The 17,693-nt window shown below is 54.2% G+C and overlaps 9 protein-coding genes across 9 annotated transcripts; 4 read left to right on the top strand and 5 right to left on the bottom strand.

The window, feature by feature from the left end:
* Positions 1–1,304: 1,304 nt before the first annotated feature.
* Positions 1,305–2,397, top strand: EI97DRAFT_349689 (S-adenosyl-L-methionine-dependent methyltransferase; the record flags this gene model as incomplete). The annotated part of the gene is made up of 2 exons (XM_033794825.1): positions 1,305–2,033; positions 2,152–2,397. Coding segments are annotated over 2 exons (975 nt in total), but the record flags the coding sequence as incomplete, so codon positions are not given.
* Positions 2,336–3,471, bottom strand: EI97DRAFT_134637 (uncharacterized protein). Its single transcript, XM_033793152.1, has one exon. It carries the CDS (start codon positions 3,174–3,176, stop codon positions 2,457–2,459), a length of 720 nt encoding a protein of 239 aa, XP_033651589.1. The 5' UTR covers positions 3,177–3,471; the 3' UTR covers positions 2,336–2,456.
* A 321-nt stretch (positions 3,472–3,792) lies between these two features.
* Positions 3,793–6,632, bottom strand: EI97DRAFT_134538 (sulfur metabolite repression control protein-like protein SconB). Its single transcript, XM_033793151.1, has 2 exons — positions 6,037–6,632; positions 3,793–5,985 (listed from the first exon to the last, which is right to left on the bottom strand). The coding sequence occupies exons 1-2, from the start codon at positions 6,478–6,480 to the stop codon at positions 4,267–4,269; spliced, it is 2,163 nt and encodes a 720-aa protein (XP_033651588.1). The 5' UTR covers positions 6,481–6,632; the 3' UTR covers positions 3,793–4,266.
* Positions 6,633–7,057: 425 nt separating this feature from the next.
* Positions 7,058–8,580, top strand: EI97DRAFT_382065 (uncharacterized protein; the record flags this gene model as incomplete). Its single annotated transcript, XM_033795838.1, has 2 exons — positions 7,058–7,375; positions 7,429–8,580. 2 exons carry the CDS (start codon positions 7,058–7,060, stop codon positions 8,578–8,580), a joined length of 1,470 nt encoding a protein of 489 aa, XP_033651587.1.
* Positions 8,581–8,716: 136 nt separating this feature from the next.
* Positions 8,717–10,542, top strand: EI97DRAFT_134534 (Serine/threonine-protein kinase Rio1). The gene has a single exon (XM_033793150.1). The coding sequence runs from the start codon at positions 8,854–8,856 to the stop codon at positions 10,459–10,461; it is 1,608 nt and encodes a 535-aa protein (XP_033651586.1). The 5' UTR covers positions 8,717–8,853; the 3' UTR covers positions 10,462–10,542.
* A 357-nt stretch (positions 10,543–10,899) lies between these two features.
* Positions 10,900–11,493, top strand: EI97DRAFT_382249 (uncharacterized protein; the record flags this gene model as incomplete). The annotated part of the gene is given in 2 exon segments (XM_033795848.1): positions 10,900–11,028; positions 11,041–11,493. 2 exon segments carry the CDS (start codon positions 10,900–10,902, stop codon positions 11,491–11,493), a joined length of 582 nt encoding a protein of 193 aa, XP_033651585.1.
* Positions 11,494–11,647: 154 nt separating this feature from the next.
* EI97DRAFT_469018 (uncharacterized protein) lies at positions 11,648–14,464 on the bottom strand. Its single transcript, XM_033801689.1, has 6 exons — positions 14,078–14,464; positions 13,940–14,011; positions 13,235–13,888; positions 12,982–13,185; positions 12,644–12,927; positions 11,648–12,584 (listed from the first exon to the last, which is right to left on the bottom strand). The coding sequence occupies exons 1-6, from the start codon at positions 14,203–14,205 to the stop codon at positions 11,740–11,742; spliced, it is 2,187 nt and encodes a 728-aa protein (XP_033651584.1). The 5' UTR covers positions 14,206–14,464; the 3' UTR covers positions 11,648–11,739.
* Positions 14,465–14,887: 423 nt separating this feature from the next.
* EI97DRAFT_479189 (uncharacterized protein) lies at positions 14,888–16,020 on the bottom strand (the record flags this gene model as incomplete). The annotated part of the gene is made up of 3 exons (XM_033802003.1): positions 14,888–15,251; positions 15,307–15,633; positions 15,993–16,020. 3 exons carry the CDS (start codon positions 16,018–16,020, stop codon positions 15,079–15,081), a joined length of 528 nt encoding a protein of 175 aa, XP_033651583.1. The 3' UTR covers positions 14,888–15,078.
* A 460-nt stretch (positions 16,021–16,480) lies between these two features.
* Positions 16,481–17,520, bottom strand: EI97DRAFT_435416 (uncharacterized protein). The gene has a single exon (XM_033798858.1). It carries the CDS (start codon positions 17,410–17,412, stop codon positions 16,894–16,896), a length of 519 nt encoding a protein of 172 aa, XP_033651582.1. The 5' UTR covers positions 17,413–17,520; the 3' UTR covers positions 16,481–16,893.
* Between the last annotated feature and the right edge of the window lie 173 nt (positions 17,521–17,693).

Raw genomic sequence — 17,693 nt, 5'->3', positions numbered from 1 at the left:
GCGGTGGTGCAGGTGGTGGTGATCCTGGTGGGGTGGTGATGGTGGTGTGGCTTGCTGGTGGATCGGGGAAAAGTGCCTGAAAGCGAGGCGCACGGCGTGTTAGGGCCTGTTTGGTCTGTCAATTAAAGGCGTACGCGTACAGAACTTGTAATGGAGGTTTTGTGACGCGCCGGAAGAGGTGTAGTGGCAGAGGGATAATAGCCCATTGGTGAGACACGGTAAAGGACGAGATAAGCGAATAATAGGGACGTTATACCTCGTAAGGCAGGAGGCAGGGGCTTAGATGCTGGCCAAGTAAAACTTCAAATACCTACCGGTAGATGCGTAGGTAGGATCTAACTCAATCGATGCTGGGTAACTGGCCACTCTGGCTATTACTTGTACAGAGAGAAGCACTTTGAGTATTGTTGAAGTACTCTGTAATACTGCCAAGGGACTAGATACTAGTAAATATTTCGTCCGAGCTTGAAGCGATGGTTAATAATCAACCGAGCAGAACAGCCCCTGGCGGCTCGTGGTTCGTCGCGCGTGGCGCGTCCAAACGGGGCCTAGCGCGCCTTCCCGCCGGCGGGCGAGTCGCGGGTGCCTCCGCGGCGAATCCCCACCAGCCAAACCAGCCAAACCAGGCCAACCAGCCAACCAACCAACCAGCCGCGTCGGGGAGGACCTCTCCTCTTTCGTTAGACCAGACATGATTATAATCATGCTTCTCGACCCTTGCAACCTCCTCCACCTTGCCCTCTCCGGATCTTGCTGCAGCTGCACTACTCGTAACTCCTGGCATGCTCTGCTCATCTTCATCCATTCTCATTTCGTGACCCACGTCGCTCTTTCGCTTTCGTTTCTTCACCTTCACCCTCGCTTCCTCCCTCCCTCCCTCCCTCCCTCTCTTCACCTTCACCGTCACCTTCACCTTCACCATTGGTGCCTGTCTGTATATAACCTCTTCCGTTTCCCGCCCTTCCCCCCCTCGGCCCTGAATCCCATCTCCCACCAGATCGCCCTCTCGCGCCCATCCCCCACCCTCCACCACCACCATGTCGACCGCCGCTGGTCCTGCTAGCGAAACCACCACTCCTCTAGCCGCGGCTTCGGCTGCTTCAGGCTCCGCTGTTGCTGCCACGACGGCGACGACGACGACACCGACTACAGCTGCTGCTGCTGCTCCTGCTGCTCCTGCGGCGCAACAAGACGAAGCTGCAGCCCCACCCGAGGCACAGCACGCGGAGCACCCACAGCCCGCCCAGCTTTCTGCCGACAACCTGCAGCAGCACCATCAACAAGATGCCGACCACCACCAGCAGCTCGTGCCCGACCCCAACACCGAGTCCGACACCGACAGCGCCTTCGACAGCGCCTCCAATGCCAGCACCTCGATAGCTTCGTCCGTCCTCAACTACGAGTACGCCAATGGTCGTCGCTACCACGGCTACCGCAGCGGTGCCTACATCCTCCCCAACGACGAGACCGAGCAGGACCGCCTCGACCTGCTCCACCACATCTTCCTGCTCGCCCTAGGAGGCCAGCTCTTCGTCGCCCCCCTCCAGCCCGAGCGCATCCACCGCGTCCTCGACGTCGGCACCGGAACCGGCATCTGGGCCCTCGACTTTGGCGACTGGTACCCGGGCTCCGAGGTCATTGGCACCGACCTCTCCCCCATCCAACCCCACGCCGTCGCCCCCAACGTGCGCTTCTACATCGACGACGCAGAGTCCGACTGGGTCTATGCGCCCCACGAGCGGTTCGACTTCATCCACCTGCGCGGCATGGCCGGCGCCATCCGCGACTGGGACCGCCTCGTGCGCCAGTGCTACGACAACATGCAGCCCGGCGGATGGGCCGAGTTCCAGGAGCCCGATGCCTGGTTCTATAGCGACGACGACTCCATGGAGCGCGCTACAAACATGATGCAGTGGCAGATTCTGTGCAACGAGGCCGCCGACAAGTTCGGCAAGCCCATTCGCGTCGGCCACTTCTTGAAGGAGAAGCTCGAGAATGCCGGCTTCGTCGACGTCCAGGAGAGGATCATTCATGTGAGTATTACATTCTTTTCCTTCTTTCCCCTGCCCCCCTTGCCCCCTGCCGCACGCATGCACGGAAAATGCGCGAATCGGCAAGCAAGTGACTCACCGTTCCTCGTAAAACCCATAGATCCCCCTCGGTGCATGGCCCAAGGACCCGAAAATGAAGGAGATTGGCCGCTTCCAGCGTGAGCACGTCTCGCTCGGCGTCGAGCCCTACACGTACGGCTTCATCGGCAAGGTCCTCGGCTGGACCGCCGACGAGTGCAAGGTCATGACGGCAAAGGTCGTCAACGAGGTGAGGGACCGAAGCCTGCGCGTCTATGTCAAGTTCTACTTTGTCTGCGGCCGCAAGCCCGAGAGCGCCGTGCATTGAACACCTCCGACGGATACCAGTTTTCGAGTAGCATATACGGCTCGTATTTTCGCTTCACTTCACTTCATCACGAGCATGTCTGGTCCGGGGGGGAGGTTTGTGTCTTTGCGTTGGCTGCGGGAAAAGCTCACAACGTAGCATGTGTGAGAGGGGAGGGCGTTGAAAACGTACATGGCATGACGGCGTAATTCTTTTCTGTACGTTGTTTTTCTCTGCTTCCATCCATGGGATACAGTTATATTCCCGCACCGATCCATGAACTCTCTCGGGCCGCTGGAGGAGGAGGAGGATGAGGAGATGGAATTGTACATGATGCATGCCCAGCCAACAGTGTGGATTGTGTATTGAACAAGTGATAGGTGCCGGCTATCAGGAAGTATGTGAGCCGTTTGGTGGATTTCGTCACACCTCGCTGCCGCGTCTCTCAAAATTGGAAGCCCCTTCGTGTTGTTCAACCAGGCATGGAATGACCCATTGTACGGGTGGAAGATGAGAAGGAGATGAAAGAGAGGCGAAGCCAAGGGATGACGGAGGAGAAAGGGACCTAAGGGAAGAGGGCACGCACTCGCTCCTTCCGAACTGGGCAACTGCTCGTTCCTCCCCTCCTTGATATCTTGCCACCCATTCATTCTACTTCCATTACTTCTCGCAACCCCTGCATGTCGTTCCCTTCCCCTAACCCAGCCCAATAGGCACACCCCCATCCCCATCTCCACCCCGGGTAACGAACCCCAGGAGGAAATACAGTTGGGCCTCTCGTGCTTCACCGACAGTATCATCGTGCCCGGTATCCATCTTCGGCTGTTGCTGGCCCTGGTGGCCGATGCGGGTATCTTGACTGTCCGCCTCGATAAGAGTGTTTATAACAGTGGAACGGCCGGCGTTGGGTTGGCGTGGAAAGGATGGTGGTGTGCCAATTGTACGTGGAGGACTGAGACGTCGACGTTGATGATGATGATGATGATGATGATGATGATGGGGTTCCATGATGGCTTGAATGATAAAGGACCTTTGGACCTGGCGGGTAGGCTGTGTAGGTAGGTAGGTAGGTAGGTAGGTAGGTAGGTAGGTAGGTAGGTAGGTAGGTAGGTAGGTAGGTAGGTAGGTAGGTAGGTAGGTAGGTAGGTAGACTGGATCCTCCCATGTCCTAGACGATTCAAGGTATATACATGCCATGCAAATTCCCCCTGAAAACGACTCAGACGTCATGTTTCCGGCGTCAACCCAGCCAGCAGTCCCGCATTCGTTCGTCGAGGCACGCAATGGTCCCATAGCACGCCATCCCTAACCGCAGTCTCACACCGCATTCTTCTCCTCCCTCCCCCCAATCATTACAGCCCTCGAATCTTCATTTGGCAACACAACCAAGGATGCAGCTTCAAACCATGCACAGTACAGCAAGCATCAAGAGGACGGACATGGCTTTCAGCTCACACACGGAAGAAACCCGTCTTATCTACCAAATTCCCATCCCTCGTAATGTTAGCCCCAAAATACATCCCATGTTGAATTGCCCGAGCTCCACGCTTTAGGAAAACCCAGGTACACCATTATATAACCGACGAGGAAGGGTATCGAGGCGTAGAATCAACAGCAAACCAGAAAGAAAAGAATACCGTACAAGCAAGGAGAAAATGAATCCCTTTTCCCAAAATCCATACCTCCAAGCACCTGTTGCCAAGTCCAACCCTGACACCAATCGCTGAAGTGAAAGCTTGAGAAACCCAGAGCCATGCGCACAGTTACCTTTGTCTAGCCAGAAGAGAAACCCCGCGACCCTTTTTACCTTCCAATTGGAACCGTTACTGGATGAAAGTGAAATCAGAAATAGTCGAACGGAGCTATACTCCCCCGAGATCATACAACATGTTACGACGGGCCGCCCTCCCTTTCCGACTCGTCAAAGAAGCAATGCATTCGAATCGTCCCGTCTTCGCTCCCACTAATCAGCCGGCAATCGCTCAATCCTATACACGTCACAGGACCCGTGTGCCCGGTGAGGGTGCGTTCATGTTTTCCCGTCCTTGGGTCCCAAATCTTCACCGTCTTGTCCTCGGCGCCAGAGACCAGACGGAGTGTGTCGGCAGCGAGGCACCACACCCCCTCCACGTGGCCGAAGAAGCGATGGATGCAGCGCCCGCTGGGGACATGCCACAGCCGAATGGTTCCATCCAGCGAACCCGTCAACATATATGAAGGGGGTTTCGGCCGATCCGGGTCGTGAGGGAAGAAAGGCTCTTCCAGCGCTTCAGGAGTCGAGGTACGCGCCCGCCTTTCCGAGGCCAACGACGCAGTGTCCGAAGCGTCATTATTCGCAAGCGCCACAAAGTCTTCCTCGTCGATCTCAAAGTCGGCCGGCAGGGGGAGGACTTGCTGCACCTGTCCCACGTGACCTTCAAACGTCTTGATACATGCCTTGGTATCCAGATCCCAAAGCTTGACTGTGCAGTCGTCCGAGGCGGAGAAGAGGGTGCGGGACGGGAGGTCAATCTTGACCGAGTTGACCCAGTCGCTGTGCCCATGCAGCACGAAACGCTTGTACGTGTTGAAGTCATGAACCACGATGGTGCTATCCGAAGACCCGGATGCCAGAAGTTTATCTGCCATGTGTATGCCGATAACGCCTCGGGAGTGGGCCTCGAACGTATTGATACACTGTCCGGTCCTCCAGTTCCACACCTTGATGGTGTGGTCCAGACTGCCCGTGATGAGGCGAGCATCATCAAAATGCAGGCAACGGATCCCCTGCGTATGCCCGGTGAGCGTCCGGATCACTTCTCCCGTCTCCAGGTCCCAGATCTTGACGGTTGCATCGTACGAGCCCGTCATGAGCACACGATCATCGAATTGGAGGCACATGACTCCATTCGTATGGCCTTTGAGGATCTTGGTAGAATAGCGACCGTACTTCCAGTTGGTGCCAACCTTGAAACGGTCCTTGTAAACATCCTTCCAAGGCCGCTTTTTCGGCTGGTCGAGATAGGATGGTTGCTCGTCGGACTTCTGCTTGCTGCAACTGCGTTTGGCTGATGGCTCGGGCGGGGATGGCTCATCAGGACGGGTTCTTTTAGTGCCTGCCGGTCTGTCCGGAAGGCTAGAGTCCGTGTTGGCATCGGCGGCCCCTTCTGGAGCAGGCGTGATATCCGGCGACCGGTCTATGAGGCCTTGACCCGAGGCCCGCAGCTGCATCCGTTTCTTCTCATTGTGAAGTCTGCGCTGATCGAGGAGAGGGAGTCCCCAGCCACACTTTGTGCACTTCCGGTCAATGTGCTGCTCGCACATTCGGTGCCACACGACGTCATCGTCGGCGAGCTGTCGCCATCGTCGGCTCACTTGGGCGGCCTTGCAGAGAGAGGTGGTATCCAGATAGCAGAGGATCTTGAAGCCTAGTTCTGTCGGCAGGGCGGACAGAAAGTCGATCTTGATGAGGTTGCGGACAGTCGATGAGATGAAGGAGAGCTGCGGGAAGCAACACTGTGCTAATATGCCCTGGAGCATAAGGTTGCGGTGTTTGGAGGGTGCGGCTGAGAAGAGCGACCACACATTGGCGATGCTCTGCTGATCTTCTTGCGACTCACGCCCAAGTTCCTATCCTTGTTAGCAAACTGTCGGGCAAGGGGGAAAGCGAAGACGACATACCACCTGCAGCTGCTCCATAGTCGGCCCATCGGCCTGCCTCCTGCACAGGAGATCTGGTCTGTGGCGGTAACAAAACTTTGTGTTTGCGTCGACGGATCGCGGGAGGTGCGTCTCGGCTCCCAAGGGGTTGTATTGTTGAGGGATGTGCTGAGCGAGGTACGGAGTGATCATCTTGTTCCGCTTTTCAGAGGCGTTTTTATTCACAAAGGGCTCGTCGTGGCCAGCGCTGTCGGCGGGATCGTGACGGGAGCGGGCTAGAGGGCCCTCATGGTCGTGACCTCGAAGCAGGGCGGTGTGAGGATTTAAGGTGGTGATGGTCGTCATCTCAGCAGAAGAGGGCAGAGGATCAATGTGCCAGGACGGGTTGCGGCGCACGGGAGTGGGCGGGTCTGCGAAGGGGGTTGTTGCGCCAGAATCCAAGGGAAGTGTGCGGTCTGACGCCATCTTAGAGGTCGGCAGCGGAGCGAGCACGCAAGACGTTGACTTTAGGTGGAGCAGAGTCCGGGAGTGGCGGTTGAGCAAGGGCTACATGGAACCTGCGCATCCGGGTGTCGAGCTCGCAGGCCGGGATGGCGTGCTGGTGTTGCGTGCTTTCGGCGAGATTCCGAGCTGGGAGAGACGGGTGTAAAACCTCGGACGGCAGAGGAGCTGTACAGTATAACAGTGAGACGCGGATTCGAGAAGAGCTGACAGCGGAGAGTCTTTCTCTGTAGCGGTTGGTAGACGTTGGGAAAACTCTGAAGCGTGAAATGGTGTGGTCTGATGAGTCGGAGGTGGAGGTGGAGTTGGTGTGGCCAGCAGCTTGTGCAAAAGCACGCAATCGCGGGACTGTTCCCTCATCTCACCGCCTCTACTTTGGGACTAGCGTACCTTCCCCAGATCCAACCCCTGCTCGGGCACTTACCGACGCGATTCATGCGACTCGACTCCAGGCAAGCAGACTGACGTCTTGCGACAGCTCCAGCTGGACGACCATCACCCATCAAGCTTCTTCAACCCTCGATCGGGAGATGACAGGTGGATGATGGCCTCGCCCGACTCCCCCGCTGCGTCTGTTAGCAGCCGCAGCTCCTCCCGCGCCTCGGACCACGGCCGTCCACTATCCCTCGAGGAACTCGTCGAGCACTTCGTCGCCGCAAAGCGTTCCCTGAACTCCCAGACGCACCTCTGGCATGCCAACCAGCTCGTCACCGCGGCCCGTCAACTCACCGAGGAAAATGCCATCGTTGCCGCCAAGACCTCCGCCATCAGGAACATGGTCGATGAAGAGGTGGACAAGCTGGAAGCCGTCCGTCGCGGCATACACCTCCTCGAGGCCGACACTCAACGAGAATACAAGGTGTGATTAGAACCAAGCCCTACTCCTTACACTTCCTCTCTGACGGGCCCAAGACCATTTTGCACAACCTCGATGTAGCCCGGTCCGGACTGGAGTCTACTTTCAAAGTCCTGCAGGAAACTCCCTTGGAAGCCGCCCTTCAACCTCCCGGCACCCCACAGAAGTACCTCTACGATACCATCGAAACCGCCGGAGTCACCCATCTCCACGACAAACTGCGAGCGTGTATCGACCGCTGGAATGCCGGCACGGCGAGCGTCAGAGAAACCGAGGACGCGTTCAATACAGCCTTGAACAATCTCCAATCCTCCATTGACAGCGTGCCGAGCACTCCCACCAGGGACTACTCGCCCGGCCGGATACCGACCCTATACTACGAATTGGAGGAGCATGCGAGAGAGGTGGCACAGCAATTCCAGATGCTAGTGCGGCACTATGATCTCTGCGTCACTGCGCTCCGGGCCACCGAAGGGGGTGCAGATGCGGCAACCGAGGCCGTCGGCGACGCACCGCAGCCTTCTGGCCAGGATACTTCTGGGCCCCCTGTTCCGTTGAGCGAGGAAGAGCGCCTGAAGGTCCTTACCATAGTGAAACAGGATGCTTCAGAAGTGGAGGATGTCGTGGCAGACATCCGTGGTCTCGTAACGGAAATGAGTGCATTGCAGGAACAAATCGAAACCCACATTAACCATCAGCGCCGGGAGGACGCTGCGCTGGGCGGAGTGCTGCGGATGATGGCGCGCGTGGCGGCAGAGGCGAGGTCGCACGTTGAAAGAGCTCGGTCATTTCAGACTGCATGGCTGGAGGACATTCGACCTACGCTGCTCGAAGGCATCGACGAATGGGAGGAGCAGCGAGAGTTCTTCGAAAATTTCGATCTCGCCTACGCAGAACTGCTGGTCGAAGTGGCATCGCGGCGACGACGGTACGAGAAGATCAAGCGCAAAGCAGAGGAGGCGCAGAGAGAGTTGGACAAGCTGTATGCTGAAGAGGAGCGCGCACGCGAGCAGTTTATGCGAGTCCAAGGCAGGTTCCTCCCTCGCGATATATGGCCAGGCCTGCACCATCCGCCGCGAAAATACGAAGTACGCCCTGTGGATCGTGTGGGCGATGAGCAGGAGCCCCAAAAGTCAACGGAAATCATCCCTCAACTCGCCAGGAACGTCGTGGAGCGCGCGTTGACCAGAGTCAAGAGGCGGATGTGAGCAATAGCTGTAGGTGTTGTCTATGACGCAAGCCGAAGATTGAGAGTGCCCCGCCTTCCCGTTCAGCACGCTCAGCAGCCCCGCTTTTTCTTCTGCCGAATAATTATTTCGGCATCACACCTTGTGTGATGTGGCACACATCTGCCCGTACCTCCACTTCGCATGCCTCTCTCCCCTTTCTCTACATTCTGAGTTCAGCTCACTTTAGATCCCACTTGCTCACGCCTCTGTTGATCTTCGACATCTCTGCATCCCACATCCGCCAATCGCGTCATGGCATCAGACGCGGGACCTAGCGAAATTGAGCCGCACCTCGCTCCGCCTGCGAGGGGAGAAGAGGAGGAAGAGTCTGATTATGCTGACATATTCGACGAGGAAGATGACGACGACATCGCACCCTCACTCGTCGCCGCCAATCCGCACGACTATACAAAGGCGTACAACCGTCAGCAAAAGCTCAACGACCCTTCCATACCCGCCTCCGAGAAACCCAAATCCAACCCCCAGAAACCGAGCGCAAATACTCGTGCCTATATTGACGACCAGATTGCCAGTCTGTCCAAGCATGTAGGGAAGATAAAGCTGGATGCCCGGATGGCGGGTGTGGGTGGTGGCGCGGCCAGGGATAAGGATAAAAGTGATAGAGCGACGAGTGAGCAGGTGTTGGATCCGCGGACGAGGATGATCCTGCTACAGCTCATCAACCGGAACATCGTATCTGAGATTCACGGTGTGATATCCACAGGAAAGGAGGCAAATGTCTACCATGCCATTACTATTCCTGATGACAGCGAGGATGCGGTGCATCTACATCGTGCGATTAAGGTGTATAAGACGGCCATTTTGGTCTTCAAAGATCGCGATAAGTACGTCACGGGCGAATTCCGCTTTAGGCAGGGGTACAACAAGAGCAATAATCGTGCCATGGTGAAGGTGTGGGCAGAGAAAGAGATGCGAAATCTGAAGAGGCTGTACGCGGCAGGTATTCCCTCGCCGCAACCCCTCTACCTCCGTCTCCACGTACTCGTCATGGAGTTTTTAGGTGACAAGAAGGGCTGGCCTGCGCCTAGGCTAAAGGACGTGGTCTTCGAGGGTCTTGGGCCAGAGGAACTGGAGCAGAAATGGAGGGCTCTGTACGTGCAGTTGCTGGGCTACATGCGCATCATGTATCAAGTCTGTCGTCTTGTGCACGCCGATCTCAGCGAGTACAACCTATTATATCACCTCGGCAAGCTGTACATGATCGATGTGTCACAGTCCGTCGAACACGACCATCCCGCTAGCTTGGAGTTTCTGCGCAAAGATGTCAAGAATGTCTCTGATTTCTTCCGCTCCAGGAACGTGGATGTTTTGAGCGAGAGGAAGGTGTTCATGTTCATCACGGTGCCCGAGGGGAGCATCGAGATGGACGACATGGAGAAGGCCATAGACGAGATGTTTAAGGCGAGGGAAGGGCTGAGCGAGGAGGATAAGCGGAAGGAAGAGGTAGACGATGAGGTGTTCAGGGAGCAGTATATCCCGCAGACGTTGGAGCAGGTGTATGATATCGAGCGAGATGCTGAGCTGGTGGGTGAAGGAAAGGGCGAAGGACTGATTTATCAAGGCTTGCTGGCGGATAAGATTGTTGGTCAGAAGGGTGCAGAGGGAGAGGACGAAGAAGCATCGACTGATGCTGAAGAGGAGGACGAAGACGAGGGTGATGAGGAAGGCGATGAGAGCAGATTTGACAAAGGGCCGTCGAGAGGAAAGCGGAACATGGATAAGGATGCGAAGAGGGAGCATAAAAAGGCAGTGAAGGAGGAAAAGCGCGAGAAGAGGAAGGACAAGATGCCCAAGCATCTGAAGAAGAAACTTGTGAGCCAGAGCTCCAGGAAGAAGTAGGAGATTGCTAGCGATCACCTGCTCTCTGTAATGATCGGAATGCGTCGACTGCAAGATTTATCTGGACCAGTGATTACGATCATTTTTGGAATTCATTGAAGTGGTATGACCAATGGCGAGCGACGGGGTTGGCATAAACACACTGTGCATGGAGCGACTCGCTTATGTACGGCAACGTCTCCAATATCCATCACGTAGATATTTAGTCTGCCCCTTTCGCTGTGCCGCAGTCGAACACATATCCAGCCGCCCATCTCCTGGAAGTTCCACCCTCCATACAGTAAGCCAAGCAATATCAGACAGGATCAAATTGCTGTTCCGCACCGAAAACCAATCTCCTCGATCGAAGATAGCACCATGTCTGCCAAGTGGCCAGAGACCGACTTGAGCTGGTACCCGCCCAGGTGGAACGCAGCCGACATTCCACCTCATCTGGTCATGTCTGAACCGGCCCCAGAACGGCGGCCACCATCACGCCCACAGCCGAACGAGATCTTCAAAAGGCTAAAGTGGTCTGTTCTAGATCCTCCATCGGATGTGCAGGTCTTCGGAAGGGATGATGAAGGAGTGTTGCAATAGCGACCACTTTCCGATGAGTCTAATAAGTCGCTGCTTGATGCATCTGCAATGAATCCTCCACTATCACGCCTAGAGGTATCAATCGAACCATTGCATAGCTGGTGGCACTGGCACGACTCGGGAACTGACCCTCTACGGCCCGCACAGTTGTTCATTGAGAATGCGGATGGAGAACCCATCTCTGTCGGTCAATTCATTCGTGCCGTTCACGCTTATGCACTTCCCCTGCGCAAGCTTCTTCTGCGATGTACGGACATAAGAGACCCTTCAAATCAAGACCGTGCACGGTTCTTCTTCGAAAGGATAATGGGAGGATCCGAAGGAGAAAAATTACCTGGACAACGAGGGTATGGGTTTATTGTTGTAGAGGACCCTACGGGGGATGGAGAGGCATGTTCAGACCTCTGGGAAGATATCGAGACTCGGGTCAAGAATCAGTCTGCCTCGCAATAATGAACACATCGTGTGAAAGTACTATGATATCAATGCGGCGTCGGAGATTTGGTCAATACACCGCTGGCGCCAACGCTGGATCCGGAGAGTTGTCTGAAGGATACGGTGACATATGAGTGGTGTGTTGCTGCTGCTACTGCTACAGGAGCTGTGGCTGATATAGTAAGATAGTGAGGATGCATGTAGACATGCGAGAACAGGAAGTTGCCCTAATCGACGGCGCATTGCACCTTATTACTCAGTCATTCACATCCCCATGTTTCCTCCCCCAAAACCCATCCCCTCATAGCTCTCAGTGCCCCAAATCCCCATATCCAGGAAAGCATCCATGTCAATATCCATATCCCGCATGAACGCAAAAGGGTCCCCTCCCATATCACCCATCGGCATACCTCCCGCATCCATATATTCCACTCCGGACACATACTCTCCCGAGAAATCACCCGTCGACGACCCCTGTGGAACAACATTCCCTATCTGGAACCCTTGCATCTTAGGTGGCACCTGGTCTGTAACGGCGGTACACTGCCCAAACCCTTCCATCGTTTCTGGCGTGGGCATACTCTCGCCAGGCGTTGCGTGTTGGGACCTTCTCCCCCCAGACCTCGTGCCCTTCTTCCCATTGTTATTGATCCCTTGCACTCTCCTGGCATACCACCCCCGGGTCAAATCCATAATCATGTGCATCACCTGCCAGAAATCCAGCATCTTCTGTGTCCGGCCATCATACGTCGAAAGTCCCTGCATCCTGTAGCACAGACTCTCCAGATACAAATCCAGTCTCACGCGGTCCTGGGCAGCCTTAGCGTCCCACTGAAGTGTGGCCAGGGATTCGTTCGATAGACAGAGACGGGAGACGGTGACGACGACGTGCGGGAAGCGGATCCATTCTGCGAAAGATATGGTGTGGTATAAGGAGGTGGGGAACGCGACGAGGGTGTCGAGAAAGCGTTTACCGGCTTCGAGAGTGGCGAGCAGGGAGTTCAGTTGTGTAGTGTTGCTGACTCCTTGGTGGTGGAGTTCTAGTGGTGCGGGGCGGAGAGATACGGCGTGGAGCTGCATGTCAGTGAAGGCGTGACAAAGGTCGAGGACTACAGGAGGGGTCGACTGTCAGTGAATTGCAAATGACGTAGATGGGTATATTCCTTACCTCTACTCTCACAGTCCGCTTCATTCTTATCTCTCTTCCACTCCTCCAGCTGAGTTTCAATAAACCGCAAGTTCATAGAGACCCTCGAGTCTGTGATGGGTAGATTCGCCGCATCTTCCACGTCGAAGCTGTCGTGGATCTGATCATCAATACGGCGCAGTGAAATCAGCCGCATGATGATCTTGTCTGATTCGAATTCGTGGTTGACGTAGAGATTCCTCCCACACTTTCCCATGTACTCAGTGTACTTGAGTAGGTTCGGTTTCATCATAGCCATGGCAATTCTGTCCACAGTTAATCAGATACAAGACCATATACTTTGGGGAATAATACAGTACGCAGAAGATAGATAATAGCAACCGAGGAAAGCACGTTGTCGGTCCCGCTGTTCTTCAGGAGAAGGTGGTCGGAATCGTTGCCTTCCTAGGACAGGCAGCCCTCTTTTGTGCTCCTGATACAGGCCAAGGTCCATTGCCAATCCCACCGCGAGCTGAAGGAGAGAGTATATTTGCTGGGTTTGGTGGCTAAACAGAAAATGGTACCTGCATTTATGAGCACTGCTTCACAAAGAGGAATCATCATTTACCATACCATGCGAGATAGACGAGCATGCTTTGAAGCAGTGACAGGGTTCGTCGCGGGTGAATGATTGTGCGGTTCGCCAGCTCCACACGGTACTTCTCATCGAGCGACCTCTGACGGGCATGGTTTTTCCATGATGATACGGTCAATATGGCAAGAAAAACCATCGGCTTGCTGGAACTGAGCTCACGCGCAGTGACGTGCGATGGAACAGGCACAAAGGGGTACGACTCAGTCATAGAGCGATACTCGTTCAACAGATTGTCGGCCTCACCACTCGAAAGCAGTTCCTGTACTAGGTCTCCTTGGATAGGTGCCTCATCGCGCGCAGCAGTGCTGAACATACTGCCAGGAGGCCTAGTCAAGTCGGATTCATCGTCGCCGAAATGATGAATTTGGCGGATCCGTTCAGCGAAACGTCGATCCTGCTCGGAGCGCTGTTCCTGATCTGATTCCGAAGGTTGCTCAGACGATGATGCAACCGGATGCCAACGGCCAGGGACAGAAGAGCGTGTATGGGCAGGAAGAGCCACTGTGCCGCTACCATGACTGGGCGGTTGTGTTGACTGGAGAGGTCCGGGCTCCGCTGCAGGCCGAGCAACATCTGAATTGACGAGTGTAGCCACCAACCCGTCAATTTTCTGCTCGACTTGAGAGATACGTCTGGCCTAGGTCAATGCAAGGCAAAAGACTTATAATGCCGGGGAGGCATACGAAGGACCCCTTGCTCGTCTAGCCTTTCGTGGTATCTCCGCCCACGTACAGTCCCTCTTTGCTTGAAAGCACCTGGGTCCATCAGAATCACAGTAGCAAGTATAGAAGACCGAAATCCCTCCAAAACCGGTCAGTTACCTTTGACATGTTCCTGCCCGCTCGCTTGGCAGACACCGTGTCTTCAGACTCCGGCAACGTTGGCATGCTTGAGCGGTGCGTGTCTGCCGCTCTCCGGACGGCCCGGACGGTTGTTCAACTTCTTCCATTTTGTGGATTGTCTCTGAACGATGTCGGAATCATGAATGAGGGCCGTCGTATTGCGGGTTTACACCTCCGACTGAACCGCCGGGCTTGGTTTCACAGGGGTATAGGGTAAGAGACAAAGTAATTGGGCTGAAAGCGTCTCTTTCTAGGTATAATGAACCGTAATCCCTACGTTTCTAATGACCTAATTGAATTGTAACCAATTGAGTGCGCCGAGCAGGTTATCTAACCTACGGAGGAAGTGCAGCCCTGTGTTCAGACGGAACGGAAGCTGCAGTATGAGGGCAGAAACCCGACCACGGTCGGAAGTTCAGATTACTTCCGTCCCGACTTCAGCTCTATTAGATGCGAAAATGGGCGTAATACTTGGCGTGCAGCCCAAGTTTATACCCTCGCTCTGCAACAATCAAAAGGCCGAAAGTTAGAGTACAACGATCGTAGTGTATGCCTTTCCTTTATCAGCACAGCTTTTTGCTTTGATATAGGGTATACAATGTCGAAAGGCAGAGAAGGCCTAAGACGGCGCGGTAAAGACTTGCCATGTTTACCCTTACTTTTGCATTTGGGTAACTTAAGCTAACGGTTTATGGAATAGCGTGCCCATTTCAATTCTATCTCAGCTTGAGAACGGTGCCTGGAAGAACGAACCATGACACTTGCGAAATAGATCAGTTTGCAGTTGAAGTCTACGGTCCCAATTCTGATATTTTCGTTCTTCAACAAACATTGGGCCATTGAAGCGATCTAACTACGGCTTCATATCTCTATATTGGCATGGATATTTATCTACCGGTAGCGCGAGCCAATCTCTAATAAACCTGAACTAAAAGCCGCTTATGCCGGTGTCCTCCGTAACCTTCCTTTAACATCCAAAACTAGAACCTCGAAGCCAACCGCCAGCCGTACCATAATGTCGCCCCAATAGTAATCAGGTTCAAGTGAATGCTCACCGCGTGGTTCCTCGAAAAAGCTCGACTGACAAGACGCATTTCATCGCTGGATTCGGTTGTGGTATCTGTAGCGCCGTACATTTTGCCATCGCGAGTTTCTGCTCAGCCGTCAGGCGCCTTTTTCTAGGCTACGTTCCCCATCGAATCCCTTACCTTGGTGTATGCGATCAATCATACCTTGTCTAGTCCTCGGCCCAAACACTGTCAGGTTGATGATAGCACTAATGCCAGCGACCACAAACGGTATCCAATCGCTTTTCGATTCCAGGAGCGACAGAGGTCCGTACGGTGGCACAGTGGCCGCTGTCAGCACTAGCAGCAACGTTTGGCCCTGAAAGTATAGAGGGAAGATCCTCTTCTGCAAGGTCGTGAACGCAGACCGCGGGAGGACTTGGTAGCAGACTTTAGTTATGACGAAGCTTTGGTATAGCTCGGTGCCGAGGAGGGTAGAGTAGAGCAGTAGGTGGATTTGGGCTACGCCTGGGAGATAAGAGTACACGGTGTGGGGAACGTCCTGGAGCCGCATTTCGTTCATATGGAGACGTCTTCGCGTGTAACTAGCTTGTGTACACAACCACACATTGCTCGACATATTTATACTGTAACCGATGTCTGAACATCGGATCGGGCTGTAGATTGGCTCGCCGCTCCGTGGCCGGTCAACTGGAGGTTAAGGGTGAACTACACGACAGGGTTCGAACACTGGCATGCACCGACCCACTACAGAGCGTTATTTAACATATTGATGTCTTTTTCCGATTATCTAGCCAAAGACGACCAGATTCACGGTGCGCGTTGCTACCGTCAAAGAAATCGGTAGTTCATCACTCGAAGCGTACCTGCCTTTCTGTTGACTGAGTAGGACATGGTAGGCTACGCATGTGCGCTAGTCTTACAAGGGTCAGTCTTAGGGATACAAAAACTCTTTCAGCTGTTATTGAGACTTTCCATTCCGTACTCGTCTCAATAACCAAGCCAGCCTAGCACGCACAGTTTTTGCATCACAGACAAACATCAAACAAGTGATTGATAAGCCTTTTAGACGAAAGGATAAGGCCGCATCGTGGCTATGATTGCAAACAATTCATAGGCCATGCTTCTAGAGGCACCTCAGCAAATTCAGCCAATAGACATATAGTGACTGCCTATTAAGTGTACTAGGCTTGGACGTGGGTTATGCCTGGCCCCACTGTGTAATAGTTTGCTCTACCTGCAGGGTACCATCAATAATCGGATTCCGATCAAGAGGTCACAGTTATTCGTTTAAATCTGGCCCACATATCAGGCCTTGTACGATCTTTGTACTTCGTAAAGGCAGAAAGTAACCCTGAGCCATTGGCAGCATTGAGGGCCATTCATACTCGCGTCATATTGGTCGTCGACTCCCTGTCGCACACCCATTGCTCGCAGGGCCAACGTGTAACGGCCACAGTCTACCAGATCGTCATACACCAAACTTATCGGCTCAAACCGTGCGGAAGCTGTTCGATTCACTGGCGTGCTGAAATACCACAACATCACACAGCAGGACACTGTTCCTTCCCCAGGCCTTACAGCACATTCGATCAACCGTCTTCGTTCACTTGTCCCATGTATTCGAAAGTAGCAGACCTAGCCTTGGACATGCCTACACTTTGTACATGTAAACCGATACCGAGCCAAAAAGCTCTGCCATTCATACGACCCTCTGCTGTACGCATTGGAAGCCGTGCAGCACGGTCCAGCACTGCCATGTGTTGACTAGGCGATTATAGGAACCACCACGGGTACGGTCATGCAATGAGGCTCGTCGATCTTGATCGGTGATCCGCAAATCTCAGTCATTTCCACCCTCGTTGGGTAATGCCGTTTTGGGGAGAAGAGAGGCGCGCAGGTGAAAATGCAAATCGGCTCGTATCGTATGACGTAGGCGACAAGGAGAAGCAAGAGCACGAGCACAATGGTGATGTAAAGCTTCGGATGATTGGGAGAGGACAGGTTTGGAGTCGTGCTGTTTGGGCTATCGCTTTTTCGTTCAGTATTGCCGCCTTGTTTTTTGTCGGACATGGTGATGAAAATCTGGCAAGTTGGGGGCGTGGCAAGATTTGTCCGTCTGTTGCTGGTTCTTTTAAGGGCTGGGGGCTGGTCGTAGACCTCGCCGCAAGAGATCTGGGCGGGGGCTGCGGCTTCTATGAAGATTTCGGGGAGGGTAGGGGTCCTCGTCCGTGCGTGAACGTCTGCGGTCATGAAATGTTTCCAAGGCTGTGCATATTCTTTCATCATAAGAATTTACGCTGACTTGGTGGCTAAAATTGTAGACTACTTCACGGAGCCACCGTTGGAAAGCATGCCAACGACAGCCTCATGATCAGCGACTTCAAGATTCAGATTCGTAACGAGGACAAGCCTGACGAGCTGAAAGAGGTCCAAGCTTAACGTGGCCGACCAGCTCGTGCACATGACCGGCTCGTGCACGATTTTAGCGACCCCGCAGAAAAAAGCCCCCATTTTCAACAAGCTATATCTCAACCAATATGGGCGATATTGAGGCAGCTCTTGCT

Source organism: Westerdykella ornata, assembly GCF_010094085.1.
Source record: "Westerdykella ornata strain CBS 379.55 unplaced genomic scaffold EI97scaffold_22, whole genome shotgun sequence".
Classification (NCBI taxonomy): Eukaryota; Fungi; Ascomycota; class Dothideomycetes; order Pleosporales; family Sporormiaceae; genus Westerdykella; species Westerdykella ornata.
The sequence above is the reverse complement of the archived record's forward strand: the minus strand, read 5'-3'. Positions and strand labels throughout refer to the sequence as shown.

What these genes read in the sequence shown, in the direction of transcription:
- EI97DRAFT_134637 (XM_033793152.1), bottom strand. Translation starts at nt 3,176, where the DNA reads ATGATACTGTCGGTGAAGCACGAGAGGCCCAACTGTATTTCCTCCTGG.
- EI97DRAFT_134538 (XM_033793151.1), bottom strand. Translation starts at nt 6,480, where the DNA reads ATGGCGTCAGACCGCACACTTCCCTTGGATTCTGGCGCAACAACCCCC. An exon ending in CTATGGAGCAGCTGCAGGTG is followed by an intron (nt 5,986 to 6,036) that starts GTATGTCGTCTT and finishes TAACAAGGATAG; the next exon opens with GAACTTGGGCGTGAGTCGCA.
- EI97DRAFT_134534 (XM_033793150.1), top strand. Translation starts at nt 8,854, where the DNA reads ATGGCATCAGACGCGGGACCTAGCGAAATTGAGCCGCACCTCGCTCCG.
- EI97DRAFT_469018 (XM_033801689.1), bottom strand. Translation starts at nt 14,205, where the DNA reads ATGGAAGAAGTTGAACAACCGTCCGGGCCGTCCGGAGAGCGGCAGACA. An exon ending in AGACGAGCAAGGGGTCCTTC is followed by an intron (nt 13,889 to 13,939) that starts GTATGCCTCCCC and finishes GACCTAGGCCAG; the next exon opens with ACGTATCTCTCAAGTCGAGC. An exon ending in TGCTATTATCTATCTTCTGC is followed by an intron (nt 12,928 to 12,981) that starts GTACTGTATTAT and finishes AACTGTGGACAG; the next exon opens with AATTGCCATGGCTATGATGA.
- EI97DRAFT_435416 (XM_033798858.1), bottom strand. Translation starts at nt 17,412, where the DNA reads ATGAAAGAATATGCACAGCCTTGGAAACATTTCATGACCGCAGACGTT.